The sequence below is a fragment of the Aotus nancymaae genome, unplaced genomic scaffold (assembly GCF_030222135.1).
Source record: "Aotus nancymaae isolate 86718 unplaced genomic scaffold, 86718_ANA_hifiasm-v0.15.2.pri h1tg000059l, whole genome shotgun sequence".
NCBI lineage: Eukaryota > Metazoa > Chordata > Mammalia > Primates > Aotidae > Aotus > Aotus nancymaae.
Genome location: NW_026988473.1, coordinates 57,677,024 through 57,701,769, shown reverse-complemented (window position 1 = coordinate 57,701,769; position 24,746 = coordinate 57,677,024). Strand labels below are relative to the sequence as shown.

The following is a 24,746-nucleotide window of genomic DNA, read 5'->3' as shown; positions in this document are numbered from 1 at the left end:
ACCTTAGATCTTACTGCAGTTTTAGAGGCAAACTCCCAGAACAAGGATGTGATCTTTAATTCTAGGTGTGGGTTTCATCAGTAGAGTGTTTTTAAAAGAATTGGGGCAGTAAGGAAATAGGATCAATTTAAGATTTCTCTGAGGTCATCTTTTCTACCTATCAGTTAAAAAAATTCATTTGATCAGATTAACTATATAGCATAATCCCATTCCAGTGGTACTTTTTTTTTTTTTTTCCTGAGATGGAATCTTGCTCTTGCCCAGGCTGGAGTGCAATGGTTCAATCTCAGCACACTGCAACTTCCACCTCCTTAGTCCAAGCAATTCTCCTGCCTCAGCCTCCCGAGTAGCTGGGATTACAGGTGTCTGCCACTAAGTGTTGGGATTACAAGCATGAACCACTGCACTTGGTCTATAGCACTGGTTTGAACTGCAAGGGACCACTTATATAAGGATTTTTTTTCAATAAATGCATTGAACTTTTTTGGCAATTTGTGACACTTTGAAAATTTGCAAACTGCGTAGCCTAAAAATATTGAAAAAGATTAAGAAAAAGGTATTTTTGAATGCATAAAATATATTTAAATACTAGTCAATGTTACCATTTATTACAATAAAACATAGACAAATCTATTATTAAAAAATTAAAATTTGGCCTGGATTGATGACTCATGTCTGTAATCACAGCACTTGGGAAGCTGAGGCAGATAAATCACTTGAGGTCAGGAGTTCGAGACCAGCCTGGCCAACATGGTGAAACCATGTCTCTACTAAAAATACAAAAATTAGCTGGGTGTGGTGGCGCAGGCCCGAGATTCCCACTACTCAGGAGGCTGAGGCAGGAGAATTGCTTAAACTCGGGAGGCGGAGATTGTGGTGAGCTGAGGGTGTGCCACTGTATTCCAACCTGGGCAACAGATCGAGACTCTGTCTCAAAAAAAAAAAAAAATTAAAATTTATTTATTTATTTTTTGAGATGGAGTTTTGCTTTTGTTGCCCAGGCTGGAGTCCAATGGCGCAATCTCGGCTCACTGAAACATCTGCCTCCTGGGTTCAAGTGATTCTCCTGCCTCAGCCTCCCTAGTAGCTGGGATTACAGATGCCTGCCACCACGCCTGGCTAATTTTTGTATTTTTAGTAGAGACAGGGTTTCACCACGTTGGCCAGGCTGGTCTCGAATTCCTGACCTTATGTGATACTCCTGCCTCAGCCTCCCAAAGTGCTGGGATTATGGGCATGAGCCATGACACCCAGCAAAAATTAAAATGTATTAAAACTTGCCGGGCGCAGTGGCTCACGCCTGTAATCCCAGCACTTTGGGAGGCCGAGGCAGGTGGATCACGAGGTCAAGAGATCGAGACCATCCTGGTCAACATGGTGAAACCCCGTCTCTACTAAAAATACAAAAAATTAGCTGGGCATGGTGGCGCGTGCCTGTAATCCCAGCTACTCGGGAGGCTGAGGCAGGAGAATTGCCTGAACCCAGGAGGCGGAGGTTGCGGTGAGCCGAGATTGCGCCATTGCACTCCAGCCTGGGTAAAAAGAGCGAAACTCCGTCTCAAAAAAAAAAAAAAAAAAAACGTATTAAAACTTATATATACACTATGCTTACAGACCATATATGGCACCGTTCACAATGGAGTGAAATATAAATAAACATAAAGATGCAGTATTAAATAATAACTGCATAAAACTAACTGTAGTATATACTGTAATTATTTTGTGGCCACCTACTGTTGGTGTTGTGGTGAGCCTAAGGGTTGTGCGTATCTGTTTAAAATGCCTGTGACTCTAATCATCTCCAGGTGAGCAGTTGTCTCTCCAGTAAATAGCATATTGCAGTAAAAAGTGATCAGAATAATTGATCTCTCGCAGTTCTTTCATTTTTCTCATCGTGTTTAGTGCAGTACCATAAACCTTGAATAACACACTGGGACCCATATGAAGTGCCACTGGTGATGCTGGAAGTGCTCCCACAAGGCAGAAAAAAGTCAGAACATTACAGGAAAAACTTATTGAATTGCTTGATATATACCGTAGCTCAAGGTCTGCATCTACAGGTACCTGCCATTACAAAGTGAATGAATCTAACATAAGGACCATTTATTTTTTAAAGGGAAATTTGTGTAGCCATCACTGTAGCTATGCCAGCAGGTAAAAATCTTGTACTTTTTTCTTAAATACAAAAAGTCCTACATTTAAAAATACAGCTTTTTTTTTTAGACGGTGTCTTGCTCTGTTGCCAGGTTGGAGTGCAGTGGCGAGATCTTACCTCACTGCAATCTCCATCTCCTGCGTTCAAGCAGTTCCCTGCATCAGCCTCCTGAGTAGCTGGGGCTACAGGCGTGTGCCACCACGCCCGGCTAATTTTTTGTATTTTAGTAGAGATGGGGTTTCACTGTGTTGGCCAGCATGGTCTCGATCTCTTGACCTCATGTTCTGCCTGCCTTGGCCTCTCAAAGTGCTGGGATTACAGGTGTGAGCCACTGTGCCTGGCCACAGCTTTTATATTTTATTTATTTATTTATTTTGAGATGGAGTCTTGCTCTGTCGCCCAGGCTAGAGTACAGTGGCCTAGTCTTGGCTCACTGTAATCTCTGCCCCCGGGTTTAAGCAGTTCTCCTGCTTCAGCCTCCCGAGTAGCTGGGACTACTGGCGTGTGCCACCATACCTGGCTAATTTTTGTATCTTTAGTGGAGACAGAGTTTCACCATATTAGCCAGGCCGGTCTTGAACTCCTGACCTCATGATCTGCCCTCCTCGGCCTCCCAAAGTACTGGGATTACAGGCGTGAACCGCCACGCCCAGCCTAAAATACAGCTTTTATGTGGGTGCAGAATTGATATAACAATATAGACTCTAATATGATTTGAGAAAAAGTGAAATCATTATATGACACTTAAAAGGAAGGTGAAGGATCTGAAGCTAGAGAATTAATTCCAGGAAGGGATGGCTTGATAATTTTTGTAAGATTTGGCTTAAAAAAAAAATAGGCAAGATAACAGCAGAATCAGCTTGTGTCAACTAAGACAAGTTTCCAGATGCCGTTAAGAAAATAAATGAGGCCGGGTGTGGTGACTTAACACCTGTAATCCCAGCACTTTGGGAGGCTGACCTGGGAGGATCACAAGGTCAGGAGTTCGAGACCAGCCTGGACAACATGGTGAAACCCTGTCTCTACTAAAAATAAAAAAAATTAGTTGTGATGGTGTGCACCTGTAATCCCAGATACTTGGGAGGCTGAGACGGGAGAATTGCTTGAACCTAGGATGTGGAGGTTGCAGTGAGCCAAGGTCGTGCCATTGCACTCCAGCCTGGGTGACAGAGCAAGACTCCATCTCAGTTCGGGGGTGTAGGGGGAGAAAATCATTGAGGAGAAGGGATAGCATAGCTGCCTAAACATGTCTTTTTGTTTGTTTGCGTGCTTGCTTTGAGACAGAGTCTCACTGTCTTGCCCAGAGTCTCACTGTGCCCAGACTGGAGTGCAGTGGTGCTCTCTGGTCTCACTGCAATCTCTGCCTCCTGGGTTCAAGCGATTCTGGTGCTTCAGCCTCCTTAGTAGCTGGGATTACTGGCGTACGCTCCCACACCCGGCTGATTTTTATATTTTTAATGGAGATGGCATTTTACCATGTTGGTCAGGCTGGTCTCGAACTCCTGACCCAAGTGATCCACCCGCCGCAGCCTTTCTAAATGCTGGGATTACAGGCATGAGCCACCACGCCCAGCCTGAACAGGTCTTTAATGCAGACAAAAATGCCCTATTTTGGGGAAAAAAAAATGCCACAAAGAACATTTATTGGTAAGGAAGAGAAACAAGCACCAGCATTTAAGGCAGGAAGGGATAGGCTAATTCTACTCTTTTGTGCAAATGCAGTTGAGTTTATGATCAGGACTGCCCTTGTCTATAAAGCTGCTAACCAACCCAAGCCTTGAAGAGAAAAGGTAAACACTAGCTGCCAATCTTTGGTTGTACAGGATGGTCTGGACAAGAACTCTTTTTCTGGAGTGGTTTCATTGATGCTTTGTTCCTGAATTCATTTTAAAGTTCTTTTGATATTGGACAATGCCCCTGGCCACCTAGAACTCCAGGAGTCTCAGTAAAGAATACTCCAGGCCGGGTGTGATAGCTCATGCCCATAATCTCAGCACTTTGGAAGGCCATGGCAGGCGGATCACTGGAGCTCAGGAGTTGGGGATCAGCCTGGGCAACATGGTGAAACCCTGTCTCCACCAAAATGCAAAAAATTAGCTGGGCATGGTGGCACATGTCTGTGGTTCTAGCTACTTGCAAGGCTCAAGTGGGAGGAGTGCTTCAGCCTGGGAGGCAGAGGCTGCAGTGAGCCATGATTGCACTACTGCACTGCAGCCTGGGTAACAACAGATTGAGACTGTCTCAAAGGCAAAAGATAAAAAAGTGGCTTCTTCCCAAACATCAGTTTTGCTTTTGGCTAGCATCTAGGGAAACTAGTTATAGCTCTTCTTTTCAGCCTGCTATTTTAGGCTCTTCTGAATAAGACATTTTGGAGTAGATAATTTTGTGGGCCTTTTTGTTGTTTGGCCCAGTTTTTTCCTCAGGTTTTCATATGGCATATAAGAAGGGGATAGGTAGAGGCCAGATCTGGTCTCTAAAAACTGGTTTGAAATCAAAAGTTACTTAATTCACAATAAAATATGACTGACTATGTATGGTTCTTAACTGCCCAAAAAGTACATTTTGGGGAGCATTAGAGATGTTGATTTACCCGGTTCCTTTCTAATTGATACATTTTTTGCATTCATTTTGTATTTTGAGTCATTGCCAAGCCACTGGCAAAATAGAAAAATAATGAAATATGGTTTTTGCCCTTGGAGAATGTGCTCATTGGTAAAGAAATTGCCAGCATTCCACTGCTTTTGACCTTGTCACACTTTCATATGGATTAACCTAAAATTCAAAGTAAAGTTATGGATCTTTGAGAATTCCCTGCCAGAGAGGTAGAGGGATGTATTTGATTTTGAAATGATTTTTAAAACAGCTTCTCTTGTCACTTTTTCTCAGTTTTTTTTTTTTTTTGAAATGGAGTCTCACTCTGTTGCTTGGCTGGAGGCTGCAGTACAGTGGCATGATCTCGGCTCACTGCAACCTCTACCTTCTGGGTTCAAGCAATTCTCCTGCCTCAGCCTCCCAAGTAGCTGAGACTACGGCACGTGCCACCACACCCAGCTGATTTTTGTATTTTCAGTAGAGGCGGGGTTTCACCATGTTAGCCAGGATGGTCTTGATATCTCAACCTCATGATCCGCCTGCTTCAGCCTCCCAAAGTGTTGAGATTACACGAGTGAGCAACTGTGCCTGGCCACTTTTTCTCACTCTTAAACAGTGTTGTTCTTGTAGCCCTCATACCCCTTCTAAGACTGTCTTTTGCCTTTCTACTCCCAAGGATTATACTTTGATTTGTTAGATGAAGTGGACCTAAGCCTCCCTTAATTCTTTTTTTTTAAGGCCAAGTAAACACCTACTTGGCCTTTTGTGAATTAGGAATGTCAAATATAATAACAGAGTGTTTTCAACTTTTAACTATATGCTGTTTATCTGTGCTTTTAATTTGGGTGATTGTTGTCTATGTTTGGAGAAAGTCATTTTGACAATCTTGGGGCTACATGGTTTTTAATTATTTTGGTAGAACGATTGCAAATATTTCCCATTGACTTTAATTGCAGTTCTCTGTAGAAAAATTTTCTGAGAACCCAATGTAATGTGTTCACTGAGCAAATCTGTTTTTCTTTTCATTTCAGTTGGAAAAACATCCTTAATCACCAGATTCATGTATGACAGTTTTGACAACACCTATCAGGTATTTTGTTTTTGCCAATTTATTTGTTGTCTATTTTGTGTTATAAGTAATATTCAAGATATTTTTAAAAAATTATTTACATGCAGTTATGGATGTAAAAGTACTTTCTATAATCTGTAAAATGCTGTATAAATACAAAGTATAAATGATTTTTTCCAGTCCCAGGATAAATCACTTTATTATTTGATTTCTTTTGTCTCTTCCAAAGTCTGTTGAAATATATCTCTAATATCATCTAGGATGGCATTAGAAGTAATGGTGGATATTCTCTATAGATTTTGTCCAAGTCTAGGATTCTGTGACTTTCTTTTTTTTTTTTTTTTGAGATAGAGTCTCTCTCTGTTGCCCAGGCTGGGCTGGAGTGCAGTGACACGATCTCAACTCACTGCAACCTCTACCTCCCGGGTTTGAGATTCTCCTGCCTCAGCCTCCTGAGTAGCTGGGATTACAGGCGCATGCCAGCATGCCTGGCTAATTTTTGTATTTTTAGTAGAGATGGGGTTTCACCATGTTGGTAAGGCTGGTCTTGAACTCCTAACCTTGTGATCCACCTGCCTTGGCTTCCGAAAGTGCTGGGATTACAGGTTCTGTGGCATTTTTATCTACACTTGAAATTAAGAATAAATGAGTAATGAAATTAGAAATAGTTAACAGAAAGAAATTTGGGAAATTCATAAATCTGTGGAAATTAAACAATACACTCCTTAATAATTAATGTCAAAGATGAAATCACAAGAGAAATTAGAAAATGCTTTGAGATTAATCAAGAAAACACAGCATCAAAACTTACGGTATACAACTAATGCAGTGCTATACAGAAAAGAAAAAAGATATTAAATAAATAGTCTAAAATTCTACTTTAAGAAACTAGAAGAAAACCAAACCCAAAACAAACAGAAAGAAAAGGCTACTTTAAAATGGAGGTTTTATTATTATTCCTGTATGGTGAGGTCAATAGATCAGGAGGTGATTGCCATTGAAAAAATAGTTTATTATTCTCACAGATCCTGAGGAGAGGGCATGCCATGCTAAAGCAGGCCACATGGGGAAACACTGGGTCATTTAGAAGGCAGGTGGTTGGGGAAATGTGGGCAAAAGCCTTGATTGTGGTTTCAAAGGAAAGAGGCACACAAGACAGGGTAAGCAGGTTTAGGATTAGCTAGTTCAGATGATTTCAGGGGTTCTGGGATCGAGGTGCTATTTCTAGTTGTCTAGTACTTGGCCCAGGTGATTAGGGCAGTGTAGTATTGGCCCTCAGTGTCATAGAGGAGATGGCACTGTATTGACTTTAGTATGGTTGGTTTGCCTATGAAAGGAGTACTCACAGGTGAGTTCACTATCTGTAAGGAAAAAACTAATCCTGGCAGGGGCAGTCCCTCCAGTGTTAGCAAGGACCCTGATGTCAAAACATCAAAACTATAGAAAGTAAAAAGATATGCTTAATACAGAAGCTAATAAAGGTTAAAGCAGAAATATGTGAAAGAGAGAACAGAAAAACAATGGAGGAAATCAATGAAACTAAAAGTGGTTCTTTGAAAAGATCAACAAAATTGACTATAGCTAGACTGATGAAGAAAAAAAGAAGACTCATTTTCTAAAATCAGAAAAGAGGGAACATTGCTGCCAACTATACAGAAATAAAAAGGGTTGGCTGGGAGCAGTGGTTCAGGCCTATAATCCCAGCACTTTGAGAGGCTGAGGCAGGTGGATTATCTGAGGTCAGATGTTCAAGACCAGCTTGACCAATGTGACAAAACTCCATTTCTACTAAAAATACAAAAATTAGCTAGGCATAATGTAATCCCAGTTGCTTGTGTAGCTGAGCCAGGAGAATCACTTGAACCTGGGAGACAGAGGTTGCAGTGAGCTGGCATCGTACCACTGCACTACAGCCTAGATAACAAAGAGATTCTATCTCTTAAAAAAAAAAAAAAGATCTCTGCACAGCTGAGATATAAAAAAAAAAAAAAGAAAGAAAGAAAAAGGGTTATAATGGAATGCTATGAACAATTACATACTAACTAATTAGATGACTTAGATAAAATGGATGAATTCCAAGAAAGACACAGTCTACTAAAACTATCTCAAGAAGAAATAGAAAATCTGAATATATCTATAATAAGTAGAGAGAATTAGTAATAAAAACTTTTCTGATCACATAGAAAATTACAGCATCAGATAGTTTCATTGGTCAATTCTATGAAACCTTTAGAGAATAACATCAGTAGTTTATAAAACTCTTCTGAAAAATAGAAGAGAACACTACCCAACTCATTCTGTGAGGTCCGTGTTACTCTAATACTCAACCCAGACAAAATAATCAAAATTAAACTACAAACCAATATCCCTTATGAATATAAACACAAAAATTGTCGATAAAATACTACCAAACTGAATCCAGCAACATGTTAAAAGGATTATACACTATTATTTTTATTATTATACAGTATTATTTTATTATTATAGGCCAGACCACACCTGGCCTGTGTATCATTTATCAAGTGGAATATACAAAAAGCAATCAACATAATACATTATTTGAATAGAATAAAGGACAAAATCACATGATCGTTTCAATGTACATGTAAAAAGCATTTGACAAAATCCAGCAACCTTTCATGATAAAAGCATACAACAGCAAACTAGGAATAGAAGGAAACTTCAAAATGGTAACGAGCGTCTATAAAAAGTGCCTCATCTAATATACTTAATGATGAAAGGCTGAACGCATTCTAAGATTAGGAACAAGAACGGATGTCTGCCCTCACAACGTACACAGTTTCAATACAAAAAAAAACACAAAGAACAAACAAAAAGGAATAAATTTGTAATCTTAAGAGCAAGTACTTTGAGGCACTAAGCACACTGAATCTTTTACCATATTTAAAAAAAAATTTTTATTTTATTTTTTGAGATGGACTCTCTCTCTGTTGCCAGGCTGGAGTGTGGTGGTGAGATCTTGGCTCACTGCAACCTCCGCCTCCCAGATTCAAGCAATACTCCTGCCTCAGCTTCCCGAGTATCTGGGACTACAGGCACGTGCCACCACGCCCAGCTAATTTTTTGTATTTTTTAGTAGAGACGGGGTTTTACCATGTTGGCCAGGATGGTCTTGATCTCTTTACCTTGTGATCCGCCCGCCTCGGCCTCCCAAAGTGCTGTGATTACAGGAGTGAGCCACCACGCCTGGCCCATGTTAACTCTTTGTTTTTTTGTTTTTTTTTAAATAGAGATGGGGTTTCACCATATTGGTCAGACTGGTCTCGAACTCCTGACCTCAGGTGATCCACCCGCTTCGGCCTCCCAAAGTGCTGGGATTACAGGTGTGAGCCACCGTGCCCGGCCCCATATTAACTTTTTGAAAAAAAATTTTCTAAATTACCATTACTTTTCAATTATAAAATGTTTTTATTAAACAGTTGAGGAGCATAGATTCAAATTGTCTTATTAAAAAAAATTAAGTTAAAAAAAGAAAAATTACTCAATCTACTTATCCATTTTACACATATTATAATGTAGTTAGCATAAAAACTTGATTTCATTTCTCATCATTCTATAGATTAAAGAAAAAAACTTGTCTTCAATTGCTTTGTCTTAGTAATATAGCAGATGTTAGTCTGATCAAAGGAATGGTTAATTTCCATAGAGTTATTAACTGGTGCTGTCTCGATTATTATCAAACCATTTTTATTTTTCAGAAAGGTTTTAGGGTAAACTTAAAATCCAAATCCTCTTAGTATATATATTTTTTACATTTGAAGTATTTATTTCAGGAATATGGCTTCTGAATTGAATCTTCCTGAAGAACAAAAACATGGGCATTTCTTTCTAGGAAAACTATATAATGAGCCTTAGAATTGGAAGCATCTTTATTTACATCTTAGTTCTACCATTTGGTAGTTGGATGGGTTTAGACTAATTATTAAAATTTTCAGAATCTGTATTTTCACATTTGTAAAGTGAGAATCATATATGGATGATGACTCTATTCTTTTTTGGGAAAAAAACTATTCTTTTTCTTTTAAGAGATGGGAGTATTGCTTTGTCGCCCAGGCTGGAGTGCAGTGGCATGATCATAGCTCATTGCCACCTTGAATTCTTGGGCTAATGGGATCCTCCTGCCTCAGTTTCCCAAGTAGCTGAGACTACAGATACATGCTGCCACTCCCAGCTAATTAAAAAAAATTTTTTTTGGCCGGGCGCAGTGGCTCACAACTGTAATCCCAGTACTTTGGGAGGCCAAGGCGGGTGGATCACAAGGTCAAGAGATCGAGACCATCCTGGCTAACATGGTGAAACCCCATCTCTACTAAAAATACAAAAAATTAGCCGGGCATGGTGGCACATGCCTGTAATCCCAGCTACTTGGGTGGTTGAGGCAGGAGAATCGCTTGAACCCAGGAGGTGGAGGTTGCGGTGAGCCAAGATTGAGCCACTGCACTCCAGCCTGGACAACAAGAGCAAAACTCCATCTCAAAAAAAAAAAAAAAAAAATTTTTTTTTTTTTTACAGATAGTTTTTGCCATCTTGCCCAGGTCTTGAGGCTCAAGAGATCCTCCTGCCTCAGCCTCCCAAAGTGCTGGGATTACAGGGATGAGCCACCACACCTGACCAAAAGCTCTATTCTTTTGTGATTATCGTCATTTACCATTGAGAACAACATTGTGTTCTTTCTTTCTTTGCATACTTTAGCACTTGTTTTCATGGTACTCTTCTTCATTATAATCTGTCAGCATTTTAGACAACTATAATGTTCACATAGACCATCTACTAGCCTTCTGTACTTTTCATTTCCATAATCTCAACCTTCTCCAAAAATCATATATTGTCTTCTCAGACCTCAATCTTCTGTCCTTCCAATTTTTTTTATTCAGGTACTTTTACTATAATAGTTTCTACTCTAGTGGATCACATTAAAACCTTCAACCCATTGTTTCCTCCGTGTTATTTTAATTTAATTTTTTATTTTTTCATTTTGTAAAAAAAACACTTGTTTTTAATTTTTTTTTTTTTTTTAAGACAGGTTTCACTATGTCACCTAGGCTGGAGTGCAGTGGTGAGATCTTGGCTCACTGCAGCCTCTGCCCACTAGGCTCAAGCGATCCTCCCACTTCAGCCTCCTGAGTAGCTGGGACTACAGGTGTGCACAACTATGCCCAGCTTTTTTTTTTTTTTTTGAGATGGAGTCTCGTTCTTTCACCCAGGCTGGAGTACAGTGGCTCGATCTCGGCTCACTGCAACCTCCGCCTCCTGGGTTCAGGTGATTCTCCTGCCTCAGCCTCCCGAGTAGCTGGAACTACAGGTGTGCACCACCACGCTTGACTAATTTTTTTGTTTTGTGTTTTGAGACGGAGTCTTGCTCTGTCGCCCAGGCTGGGGTACAGTGGCGCAATCTCGGCTCACTGCAACTTCCCACTTGAGGGTTCAAGCAATTTTCCTGTCTCAGCCTCCTAAGTAGCTGGGATTACAGGCATGTGCCACCATACCCGGCTAATTTTTGTATTTTTAGTAGAGACAGGGTTTCACCGTGTTGGTCAGGCTGGTCTTAAACTTCTGACCTTGTGATCTGCCTGCTTCGGCCTCCCAAAGTGCTGGGATTACAGGACTGAGCCACCATGCCTGGCCATTTTTGTACTTTTAGTAGAGACAGGATCTTGCCATGTTGCCCAGAATTATGGCAAACTCCTGAGCTCAAGTAGTCTGCCTGCCTCGGCCTCCCAAAGTTCTGGGATTATAGGCATGAGCCACCATGCCTGGCCCTTCCATGTTATTTTTAAACATCCAGTCCTATGTCTTCTGTCTTACCTTTCTCCTTTTTTAGCTTAGACTCCCTGGGAAATTCTTTAACTTTCTAGCCTCTTGATATGATTTGGCTATGTCCCCACTCAAATCTCATCTTGAATTGTAGCTCCCATAATTCCCATGAGTTGTCGGAGAGACCCAGTGGAAGTTAATTGAGTCATTGGGGGTGGTTTCCTATATACTGTTCTCATGGTAATGAATAAGTCTCACGATATCCGATGGTTTCATAAAAAGGGAAACCCTTTTTGCTTGGCTCTCATTCTCTCTTGCTGCCACCATGTAAGAAGTGCCTTTAGCCTTGCACTATGATTATGAGACCTCCCCAGCCACGTGGAACTGTAAGTCTATTAAACCTCCTTTTCTGTATAAATTGCCCAGTCTTGGGTATGTCTTTTATTAGTGTAAAACAGACTAATACACTTCTCTTTGGTTCAATCACCTATCTGGCAAAATCTGTGTTATGAACCTAGTCATCTCATTTCTCCTCATTGGTTCTAGAATACATTAATGTCGCTAGTGTCAACTAGTTTATGAGTTTACCAGGCACTCTTCACAGAGTAACTATTTCATACTTATTCTGTACTCCTCAAACCTGAACTTTACCACTTTATAACTCTTCTTTGACCCTTACTTTGAAGACTTTGCTTCTTAGAGAAATGGAAGGTATAAGGCAAGAATGCCCTTATTTATTTTTCTTACCACATCAGTTGTGTACATGAAACAGTATTTGTACCAATCCTCTTTCATTCCAGTATACTGCAGTAAATGCCCTCTTCCTATCAAAAGCTAGTCTCTAACTGTGCAAAGTCTTATCTTCTCTGGCATTTATCATTCTCAACACCTCAATTATTCTTTATTTCCTGGAGTTTTTGTTATATACCAGGCACTATTCTGTACCCTGGGAATACAGCATACTGCAGTGAACAAATAAACCAACCTTACTGTCATGGAACTTCTTCTGGGGAGAGGTTGGACAATTAGCAGTCATAATTTATTAATCTAGTCAAAAGTGCTGTAAAGAAATATATTTAGGAAAACATGTTCTTAGCATGATAATGATTGTGGCCTTTATAGTACTACCTAGCTGCATAATTTGTAAGTCACAATTTGCCATTTTTAGAGGAGGAAGAAAGTACTGTTCTTTTTTATTATTATTTATTTTTTTAATTGCATTTAGGTTTTGGGGTACATGTGAAGAACATGCAAGATTGTTGCATAGGTACACACATGGGAGAGTACTGTTCTTAACTTATATATTGGAAAATTTACTTTCAGTCAGCTTTGTGATGTTGCCTATTTATTTTATTTTTTATTTTTTTATTTTTTATTTTTTTGAGACGGAGTCTCGCTCTTGTTACCCAGGCTGGAGTGCAATGGCGCGATCTCGGCTCACCGCAACCTCCGCCTCCTGGGTTCAGGCAATTCTCCTGCCTCAGCCTCCTGAGTAGCTGGGATTACAGGCACGCGCCACCGTGCCCAGCTAATTTTTTTGTATTAATAGAGACGGGGTTTCACCATGTTGACCAGGATGGTCTCGATCTCTCGACCTCATGATCCACCCGCCTCGGCCTCCCAAAGTGCTGGGATTACAGGCTTGAGCCACCGCGCCCGGCCTGTGATGTTGCCTATTTATATCAATAAATGTACTTTGATATATTCTCAAGTGAATGTTTTTGTCATGAAGAGAAAATGAGTGTTCAGTGGGATATCTTTCTTTGCTTTTGAAATCACCTTTTGAATTGCTGTCGTTTTACATGCTTTACATAGCTGTTCTTTTTTGTTTTTGTTTTTCGAGATGGCGTCTCGCTCTGTTGCCCAGGCTAGGGTGCAGTGGCGCGATCTCAGCTCACATCAACCTCCACCTCGTGGGTTCAAGCGATTCCCTGCCTTGGGCTCCCAAGTAGGTGGGACTACAGTCACGTGCCACCACACCTGGCTAATTTTTTGTATTTTTGGTGGAGATGGGGTTTCACCGTGTTAGCCAGGATGGCCTCAATCTTCTGACCTCATGAACCATCTGCCTTGGCCTCCCAAAGTGCTGGTATTACAGCCATGAGCCACCGTGCCTGGCCTACATAGCTGTTCTTGAGTGTGAACTTTCTGCAGCCTATATGCAGCGATCCCATATTAAGTCAAAGTGAATGAGAAATGTATAAGCATTTATATGGAATTTGAGAAACAGTTTTTTCTTTAAAAACCTATTTGTTAGAAATATTTACTGCACAGGAATTGACATACATAAAGTTTTTGGTATTTATATGACTAAAAAGCAAAAGAAATCTTATGTATTGAAATGCAAGGTGCTGGTTTAGAGTATATAGATATGTGGGTAGGGGTGGTGAGAGTCATTTTCTTAGCCTTTATTGAGTATTCCTATCTAAAAATATTGACACAATACCATAATATTTTCTGTTGTCCTTTTCCTGTTTTTTTTTTTTCCTCTTATACTACTCTCTAACATACTATTTTACTTAATTAGCTTACTGTTTGTCTGTCTTAGCAGACTGTAACCTCTGCAAGGGCATAGATTCTTGTCTGCTTTTTATTCTTTACCACAGAATTCTCAGCTCCTAATGACGGTGCCTAGCAGGCAATCAATAAATATTTCTTTTGGCCAGGCACAGTGGCTCACGGCTGTAATCCTAGCACGTTCGTAGGCCAAGGTAAGGGCAGATCACTTGAAGTCAGGAGTTCAAGATCAACCTGGCCAACATACAGTGAAAAACCCATCTTTACTGAAAAATATAAAAATTAGCTGGGCTTGGTGGCACACACCTTTAGTCCCAGCTACTTGGGAAGCTGAGGCAAGAGAATTGCTTGAACCCAGGAGACGGAGGTTGCAGTGCGTCAAGATTGCCTCATTACACTCCAGCCTGGGTGACAGAGCAAGACTCTATCAAACAAGAAATAAATCCACCCCCTCCCCGCCCCAGTATTTGGAAGGACTAGAGTTCAGTAAATACTACTGATGAATATGGACAGGTTTACATGATTTTTAAATGTCTACCTTCCAGTTTGGGTAGAGACCAACTGCATGCTTGTTCATCACTATCTCTAGTACCTTACACAGTATTTGCAAGTACGTCCTTAATAAATATTTGATGAACAAGCTGGGGGCATTGGCTCATGTCTATAATTCCAGCACTTTGGGAGCCCGAGGCAGGGGAATCACTTGAGGCCAGGAGTTCAAGACCAGCCTGGCCAACATGGTGAAACCCCATCTCTTCTAATAATACAAAAATCAGTGGGGCTTGGTGGTGAATGCCTGTAATGCCAGCTACTTGAGAGGCTGAGGCAGGAGAATTGCTTGAACCCAGGAGGCAGAAGTTACAGTGAACCAAGATCATGCCACTGCACTCCATCCTGGGCGACAGAGCTAGACTCTGTCTCTAAATAAATAAATAAATAACAAATAAATAACTAAATGAGGCAATGTGTATAAATTGGCACTTAGTAGATACGTAATTTACTGTTCCTTTCTTGTTTTTCTTTTTTCTTTTGAGAAAGAGTCTCTTGCTGTCGCCCAGGCTGGAGTGCAGTGGCACGATCTCCGCTTACTGAAACCTCTGCTTCTTGGATTCAAGCAATTCTCCTGTCTTAGCCTTCCAAGTAGCTGGGACTATAGGCACCCGCCACCACGCCCAGCTAATTTTTGTATTTTTAGTAGAGACGGGGTTTCACCTTATTGGTAAGGCTGATCTCGAACTCCTGACCTCAGATGATCCCTCTGCCTCTGCCTCCCAAAGTGCTGGGATTACAGGCATGAGCCACTGAGACTGGCCTCATTCTTGAATATATGTGAAAACGTGTAAAGACTTACCAACATTGCATTGGTTTGTCATATAAAGATACTATCTTTAGGCGGGGCGCAGTGGCTCATGCCTATAATCCCAGCACTTTGGAAGGCCAATAGGGGAGGTTCTCTTGAGCCTAGGAGTTCCAGACCAGCCTGGACAACATAGCAAAACCCTGTCTCTACCAAAAAAATACAAAAATTGTTGGGGTGTGGTGGCATGCACCTGTAGTCCCAGCTACCCTAGAGCATCACTTGAGCCAGGAGGTTGAGGCTGCAATGAGCCAAAATCACACCCCTGTATGGTAGCCTGGGCAACAGAATGTGAGACTCTGTCTCCAAAAAAAAGATAATACAAATGTTATTTAAATTTTATTTACAGGCTGGGCGCGGTGGCTTATGCCTGTAATTCCAGCACTTTGGGAGGCCGAGGTGGGCAGATTGCCTGAGGTCAGGAGTTCAAGACCAGTCTGGCTAACATGGTGAAACTCCGCCTCTACTAAATATACAAAAAAATTAGCTGGATGTGGTGGCATACATCTGTAATCCCAGCTACTCGGGAGGCTGAGGCAGGGGAATTATTTGAACCAGAGAGGTGGAGGTTGCAGTGAGCTGAGATTGTGCCACTGCACTCCAGCCTGGGTGACAGAGCAAGACTCCATTCCAAAAAAAAAAAAAAAAAAAAATTACTTGCAGAAGCATCAGAAAAGAATAAAATACTTAGGAACAAATTTAACAAACAGCATAAGACTATATAAAACACTGCTGGGAGAAATTAAAGAAGACACATGTATTAGTTCGTTCTGATACTGCTAATAAAGGCATACCTGAGACTGGGTCATTTATAAAAGAAAGACTCACAATTCCACATGACTGGGGAGATCTCAGGAAACTTACAACTATGTCAGAAGGGGAAGCAAGCATGTCCTTCTTCACATGGTGACAACAAGGAGAAGCACAGAGTGGTAAAACCATCAGATCTTGTGAGAATTCAACTATCACACACACAGAGTTCTATTTTTTTGCCAACAGAAATAAAATCCCCAATTGGATGGACCACTTTCCTGATCTAATTTTTGTTTGTTTAAGAATTTAAAATTCTTAGGCCGGGCGCGGTGGCTCACACCTATAATCCCAGCACTTTGGGAGGCCGAGGAGGGTGGATCACGAGGTCAAGAGATCGAGACCATACTGGTCAACATGGTGAAACCCTGTCTCTACTAAAAATACAAAAAAATTAGCTGGGTGTGGTGGCACGCGCCTGTAGTCCCAGCTACTTGAGAGACTGAGGCAGGAGAATTGCTTGAACCCAGGAGGCGGAGGTTGCGGTGAGCCGAGATCGCACCATTGCACTCCAGCCTGGGTAACGAGAGAAACTCCGTCTCAAAAAAAAGAAGAAAAAAAAAAGAATTTAAAATTCTTAATAACTCATATTTTAAATGCATAGTCTCAACTAGTTTCTGTTTTAAGGAATAGGGCACAGAGGTATTTAGGGGAAAAATATGTATGTACACACACATACATATATACATAGCATATTTGCACACAAACATTTATTAATGAGATGATTAAACTTCTAAAATAGAGTCCATATCAACTTCCTCTTTCTTGAATCATTTGTCTTTCTTCCATTCTTTTTCTTTATCTCCCCTAATTAATTTTGGACTTTTTTTTCCCTTCTTTTTTCTAGTCTACCTTCTTTTTCTTCTCTTATTATTTCACCATTTTCTCTTGATAGGGAAAATAGCAGCTAGGCATAGAACTTTACATGTGTTTTCACCACAGAAGGAAGCTATCATTGTGCGGTAGAGAGGAAAACTTATTTTCCTTACCTAGTGACTTTTATTTTATATTGGAAAAATCATGTCTTTTATGGAATGTTATAATGTTTGTGAGTCTCTGGCTGTCTATGACATCAGGACAGTTGACAAACCACTATGTAGGAGGTCAGGCAGAATAGTTGTTTATATCAGCAATATTTTATAAAACCGCTGTTGGGGCAAATATGTGCCATTCTGAGTGGGGAGCAATCAGATATTCAAACTAGAGTTCAAATACAAATATTTAAACTAAAGTTGTCATTATCTTATTATTTGTAAAATGAGAAAAATAGGGATGAGAAAAAACTACTGGCAGGAATGTATAAAGATTAGAGATGATCATGTAAAAGGCTTAAAACAGCTGGGTGCGATGGCTCATGCCTGTAATCCCAGTACTTTGGGAGGCTGAGGCAGGTGGAACGCCTAAGGTTGGGTGTTCAAGACCAGCCTGACCAACATGGAGAGACCTCGTCTCTACTAAAAATACAAAAAATTAGCTGGGTGTGGTGTCACATGCCTGTAATCCCAGCTACTCGGTAAGAGAATCGCTTGACCCTAGGAGGCGGTGGTTGCCATGAGCCAAGATCGAGCCACTGCACTCCAGCCTGGGCAACAAAAGCAAAACTCCATCTCAGAAAAAACTAAAACAAAACGAAAGGCTTAAAACACGATCTCCAACATGAAGCAAGTGCTGAATACATGGAAACCATTATCACTTCAAATTTTGTTTGTTCTTAATTGGCTATGTTGTATTGGTTTGTTCATTATTTCTTCTACAATCATGGATCCCATTTGAATCTTAAACTACTGGTCACCATTAAACTATTATTATTTGTTAACTTCTTTGTTTTGTTTTACAGGCAACAATTGGCATTGACTTTTTATCAAAAACAATGTACTTGGAGGATCGAACAGTGAGTAATATTTTCAGTGTGCAATTTTTTGCAACATTCCAGGTTTGGAAACTGTGATCAGAGTTATAATCAATGATTGTCACCATGAGAAATGCTTAGTAAAGTTACCAAAGATAGTTACAGTTGTTGAGAAAAACTCTTATTAGAGTAGTACTTGGCAGTCATCTTGATTTGGAAAAATGAAAACAAAGAGCTTTAATTTTTATGAAGAAATTAAAACTGCTAAAGACCTTCTAAATGCCACTCTTAAGGCATTCAAAAATATTTCAATTTGTGAACTTCAAGATTTTTTTTGTCAGAGTAGGACGTGTATGAAAGTAACTGACTACAAAGAGGTAATGTGGGCCAGGTGTGGTGGCTCACTCCTGTAATCCCAGCACTTTGGGAGGCCGAGGTGGGTGGATCACCTGAGGTCAGGAGTTTGAGACCAGCCTGGCCAACATGATGAAACCCCATCTTTGCTAAAAATTAAAAAAAATTAGCCGGACGTGGTGGTGGGCGCCTGTAATCCCAGTTACTTGGAAGGCTGAGGCAGGAGAATCGATTAAACCTTGGGAGTGGGAGGTTGCAGTGAGCTGAGATCACACCACTGCACTGCAGCCTGGGCAACAAGAGCGAAACTCTGTCACACACACACACACATACACACGTAATATGTAAATGTATAAATTACTTGTTGGATTTTTGTCTTCCATCCTTTGGAATGTTTTCTTTAAATACAATGTAAAATCTGTATTCTAGCCACTATCCCTTGAAGAGATTCTTGTCACCTAAATCTGTGAATATCTTAACGCAGTATTTTGAGACCTGTACCCAAAAACATTATTTTATTTTCAGTGTTATTTCTTAGATTTATTTGTTTTTTTCCAGAATGTTCTCTTTTATGTTTTGATGTATAGCATGTCATTTCTTCAAATTTGAAAGCGGCCGGGCGCGGTGGCTCACACCTGTAATCCCAGCACTTTGGGAGGCCAAGGGAGGAGGATCACATGAGGTCAGGAGTTCAAGACAAGCCTGACCAACATGACGAAACCCCTTCTCTGCTAAAAGTACAAAAATTAGCCAGGCGTAGTGGCGGGCGCCTGTAATCCCAGCTACTTGGGAGGCTGAGGCAGGAGAATCGATTGAATCTGAGAGCAGGAGGTTGCAGTGAGCCGAGATCACGCCACTGCACTCCAGCCTGGGCGACAAGAGCGAGACTCTGTCTCAAAAAAAAATTTTTTTTGAAAGCTTGGAAACAATTTTATCATGATGCAAGAACTTGATGCTTATTTTCAGGCTTTTCTTCCTGTTAAATAGATGTGAGATAGTAGATAAAGAAATTTTTATGTAGGGCTTCAAAAAGGTATTCCTCCTTTTTGTTACATTATACAGACACACACACATACATACACACACACACACACACATTCTCTCTCTCTCAGGCTTTTCTTCCTGTAATACAGATATGAGATAGTAGGTAAAGAAATGTTTATGTAGGGCTGCAAAAAGGTACTCTTCCTTTTTGTTACATTACACACACATTCTGGGGAGAAATGTATGGGAGAAATAATATAGATATGAGATAGTAGGTAAAGAAATTTTTAAGTAGGGCTGCAAAAAGGTATTCCTCCTTTTTGTTACAGTACACACACACACACACACACACACACACACACACACACACACACACACACACACACACACAGAGACTCTGGGGAGAAATGTATGGGAGAAATACAAGCACAGTAAAGACCCAATTTCAAAGTGTTTTAGAGGAAAGTGACAGTTTAGCTTGAGAGCTTTCAAAGAAGCATTAAGTCCTTTACTCTGATAGCTTGGGCTGCTCATTGACATCTACCTTAGTTGGTTTTTGTTTTTTTCTCTATATTTAAGCATCAACTTTTCACCACCTGGGAAGACATAGGGATTCAAATAGGTTTTAAGTAGGGAAAAAAGGAAGCCATATTTCTGACTCTGTGAAATCTTTCCCAGTGACATTTTCCAGTCATTTACTTTCAGAGTACACAAATTTTTAATATTTCTCCCTTTTGAAAAAGGAGTTTTGTGTTATTTTCATTCCTCACTCCCTGCAACCTCTTGCATGAATCTTCTTTCTACTTCCTTCCCACCCTCCCCCTTAAAAAAAAAAGAAAACCCACATTGTTTTTTTTTTTTCTTTTTAGTATTAGTTTGGTTTTTTTTTTTTTTATTTATTTTTTCCCATCTCACAGATCAGGCTTCAGCTGTGGGATACTGCGGGTCAGGAACGTTTCCGTAGCCTCATTCCCAGTTACATCCGTGACTCTGCTGCAGCTGTAGTAGTTTACGATATCACAAGTAGGTATATTGCAATGGGTTGACCTTTCATATTTTTCTTGCTTGTTTGACTGATTTTGTTGTTAGGTACGATTGCAATTATGGGACACAGCAGGTCAAGAGCGGTTCAGGAGCTTGATTCCTAGCTACATTCGTGACTCCACTGTGGCAGTTGTTGTTTATGATATCACAAGTGAGTGGGGGGAATTATGCATTTCTAATCTTCTTTCAACCTTTAGCTTAGCTGCATGCATGTTCTTGTCTTGTGCTTGTTTTCCTTACTGGCATGTAAAAATAAGTTTTATCATAGTAAATCACATACCAGCCAGGTCAGAAATACTTGCTTTGGTGTTTGTACCAACGTGCTTTAAATCTAACTGTGCCAGGTTTTTTGCCCCAGAAATTTTCTTTTGGGTCCAATTACTAATTCTCTTCAAGGGTTTCTTAGTATCCTGTTATTCCTACGCCATACCATAATTATAGTTGGAGGAATGTCTCCTCTTCACTTAATTTGATCTCAGATTTCTCTAAAATAAAATAATCTGCATTTAAGTCTCTTGCCAAGTTTTCCGAATCCTCCAAGGTTTCTATTGAGGCTATTACAAGCTTCTGCTAGCCAGCTTTTCTCTGCTTTCCCCTTCCAGCCATTCTCTCTCTGTAGAGGAAGACAGAGAAAACATAACACATAGTTTTCTATTAATCTTTTTTATTTGAATCATATTTTGGTTTTGTGACTGACTGACTTTATTGCTAACAAATTACACTTTTATTTCCCTCCAAGAAAAAAATTTTAAATGAGAGGTGAAACAACTAGTAGGCTTTTTCTTTTTTTTCTGAAGATTGAATAATGCCTGTGGCCTTTTAAGTGACTGTGAATTTTCCATGAAGTATTGGTGACTGACAAGAAAATGCTTTGTGATTGAAATTGCCTTTGTAAATTGGTTTATGACATACATTAGGCAATATTAAACATTATTCCATATAGTGGTTTATAATTTATAGGAAAACCAGGGTCTTGAATTCCTGGGCTTAAGTGATCCTCCTGCCTCAGCCTTCCAAAGTGCTAGGATTAGCCTGGGCACAGTGGCTCACGCCTGTAATCCCCTCACTTTGGGAGGCCAACCAGGGCAGATCACCTGAGGTTGAGAGTTCGAGACCAGCCTAACCAACACGATGAAACCCCGTCTCTACTAAAAATATAAAATTAGCCAGGTATGGTGGCACATGCCTGTAATCCCAGCTACTTGGGAGGCTGAGGCAGGAAAATTGCCTAAACACAGGAGGTGGAGGTTGCAGTGAGCCGAGATGGTGCCATTGCACTCTAGCCTAGGCAACAAGAGTGAAACTCAGTCTCAAAAACAACAACAAAGTGCTAGGATCACAGGCATGAGCCATTGTGCCCAGCCCTTTTTAAGTTTTTTAAAAGGGGCTTTCTTTTTAAATTTTTAAAAAATTTACCACTCTACACAGATGTCGTATCTTGGGCTAAAAAAAAATCTTACATAGACAAAGGATCTATTCATTTGGACTAGTAATACTGTTACTATACATTTTTTGATATCTCCTCAATCTGGAGTCATATCTAATAAAGAATAATTGTGCTGGAAAATTAGAAGATTGCATTCAAGTACTTTTTTTTGAGATAGGTGCTATATGCAGTCTTTTTTCCTTTGCACCTTTACTTTGGGTTGCTGTTTGTTTTAAAGAAGTATGTTCATATTGTGCATTGACAAGTTTTGTAGCTTTAAAATGTTTGTGCTTACTTTAACCAAAGCAAGTGAAACCTGGTGTATTTTTTTTATAATTCCACAAATGTGATTAAAATATTAGTAGTATATTGTTTTCTTTAGCTGCTGTAATAAGTGTTGAAGTACTCTTAGAATCCAACCCTAGAAAAAATAAATTCTGTTGCAAATGTTTCTGGTGCATTAAACAAATAAACTTTAGGTTAAAGTGATCACAAACTGAGGAAACAGTGCAAACAGTGGTGTTGAAAACTATTGAAAGGCTTTAAAAATTTTCTGGATGTGTTGGGACTTACTGGCTGACATACTTTTGAAAATGCTTTCTTTGTCACGTTTGGTATGTGTAAGTGATCAAAAAAGCATTGTGGCAATGTGACACCATATTATCTGCCATAGCTGTCCCTATATTTCAAGAAGTTTTTTTTTTTTTCCAATTAAATACTACATTGAACTACTCTTAAAAGGAACCTTGAAGATTTTATTCTTGTAATTTGTTTAAATTGCTGACAGTTGTAATCAGATAAAATGGAGTTATGTTGCAGGCACATTAAAAGTGGGGTACTAATGTGCCAGACCCCTTCCAAGTTTGAGGGCTTTTTTGGAGGGAGGTGCCCACCACCTGGGGAGGCATTTTTCAACAACACTAATCTCTCTGTCTACCCTCCTATGCCAGATGTTAACTCATTCCAGCAAACTACAAAATGGATTGATGATGTCAGAACAGAAAGAGGAAGTGATGTTATCATCATGCTAGTAGGAAATAAAACAGACCTTGCTGACAAGAGGTATGGAGTTATTTTATGTTTGTGTAATGTTTGATTTCTGTGTTATGCAGCCTTTTATTTTTGTTCACTGAAAACTTATTTCAGAGGAGACATGCCTAATCCTTAAGTTTATGTCCTCCCCTACTTTTCTTTAGCATGGGAACCTGAAATACAAATGTAAACATTAAACACCCAGTCCTTAAGGGAAAATGAATTTTACTTTGTTTAAGCCCATATGTAAATAACTCTTGTGCAAGATTGTTTAGACATGAAGCCAGTAAATATTTTGCATTTTTTTAGATCTCATAAGCATGAATAGTGTTTTGTTAAAGAGCAAACCCTTTGGAAAACAAACCTTATCTTTAAAAATTATTCATAATGATTAAATGCAGACTCTTAGTAGTCTTCTTATAAACATTCATTATAATTCAGTGGTATGGGATTTTGGTTTTTGGGTGTTTGTTGTTTTAAATTGTGTGGTTGAGCCAGACTCTGTAGTTGCACTGAATAGCTTGATTGTGATACCTTAGTCAAATGAGCAAAGCAATATTCAAGTCACAGGATGCAAATCACTGTAGAACCCTTGGCTTGAATATTTGCTTTCAGCATTCTTAAGGGATTTACTGCATATTCTTTCTGCTTCAAATAGTTTTGACCATACTACTTGATAGTAAGAGCTTTTACTAATTATTAGTTGTTTATTCATGAGATGGATATTGAAATTTAGGTAATGAACTTGTGATATTAATTCAAATGTTGCAAAGAAAGCCAGTGTTAAAAGACTTGTGGAGATTTCAAGCCCATTTATGCCTATGGTACTTCAATTAGAATTGGTCGTACAGGCTGGGTGTGGTGGCTCATGCGCGTGATCCCAGCACTTTGGGAGGCCGAGGTGGGTGGATCACCTGAGGTCAGAAGTTCGAGACCAGCTTGGCCAACATGGCAAAAACCCATCTCTACTAAAAATATAAAAATTAGTCGGGAGTGATGGCAGGTGCCTGCAATCCCAGTTACTCGGGAGGCTGAGAAAGGAGAATTGCTTTAACCCGGGGGGCAGAGGTTGCACTGAGCCAAGATTATGCCACTGCATTCCAGCCTGGGTGACACAGTGAGATTCCATCTCAAAAAAAAAAAAAAAAGAATTGGTAGTACAGTTGCAAAAAAAGTCTTTCTTAATTTAAAAGTAAATTCAAAGTGATTTCATCTTAGGTACCTTCCTTTTTTTTTTTTTTTTTGGGAGATGGAGTCTTACTCTGTCATTCAGGCTGGAGTGCAGTGGTGTGATCTGAGCTCATTGCAACCTCCACACACCACCCCTCCCACCCCAGGTTCAAGTGATTCTGTTGCTTCAGCCTCCTGAGTAGTTGGGATTACAGCTCCCACCATGCCTGGCTAATTTTTGTATTTTTAGTAGAGATGGGGTTTCGCCATCTTGGCCAGGCTGGTCCTGAACTCCTGATCTTGTGATCCACCTGCTTTAGCCTCCCAAAGTGCTGGAATTACAGGCATGAGCCACCATGCCTGGCCAGTACCGTCATTTTTAAATAGAAAAATTGTATATCTGAATTGTTTCCCTCTATAGCCAGAGTCATCTGAGGAGGATGGTTATAAGGATTAGTTTTTTTTATTGCTTAATATTTCAGTTGAGTACACAAATGATAGAAACTTATCAAAATTATATATTATATGTTTTTTTGTTTGTTTGTTTGTTTTTGAGACAGTTTCACTCTTCTTGCTCAGGCTGGAGTGCAATGGCATAGTCTCGGCTCACTG

At 39.9% G+C, this 24,746-nt stretch overlaps 1 protein-coding gene across 4 annotated transcripts in view; it reads left to right on the top strand.

The window, feature by feature from the left end:
* Positions 1 to 24,746, top strand: part of RAB6A (RAB6A, member RAS oncogene family) — an 84,951-nt gene that overhangs the window by 27,283 nt on the left and 32,922 nt on the right. For 2 of the 4 annotated variants that reach the window (XM_021675077.2, XM_064365277.1), the window contains exons 2-5: positions 5,779 to 5,837; positions 18,113 to 18,166; positions 20,552 to 20,657; positions 22,883 to 22,994. In XM_021675077.2, the coding sequence (XP_021530752.1) occupies positions 5,779 to 5,837; positions 18,113 to 18,166; positions 20,552 to 20,657; positions 22,883 to 22,994 (331 nt within the window). Of the gene's footprint in view, positions 1 to 5,778; positions 5,838 to 18,112; positions 18,167 to 20,379; positions 20,486 to 20,551; positions 20,658 to 22,882; positions 22,995 to 24,746 lie in introns of all 4 variants that reach the window. The other 2 variants (XM_021675078.2, XM_064365278.1) reach the window with 1 other exon arrangement.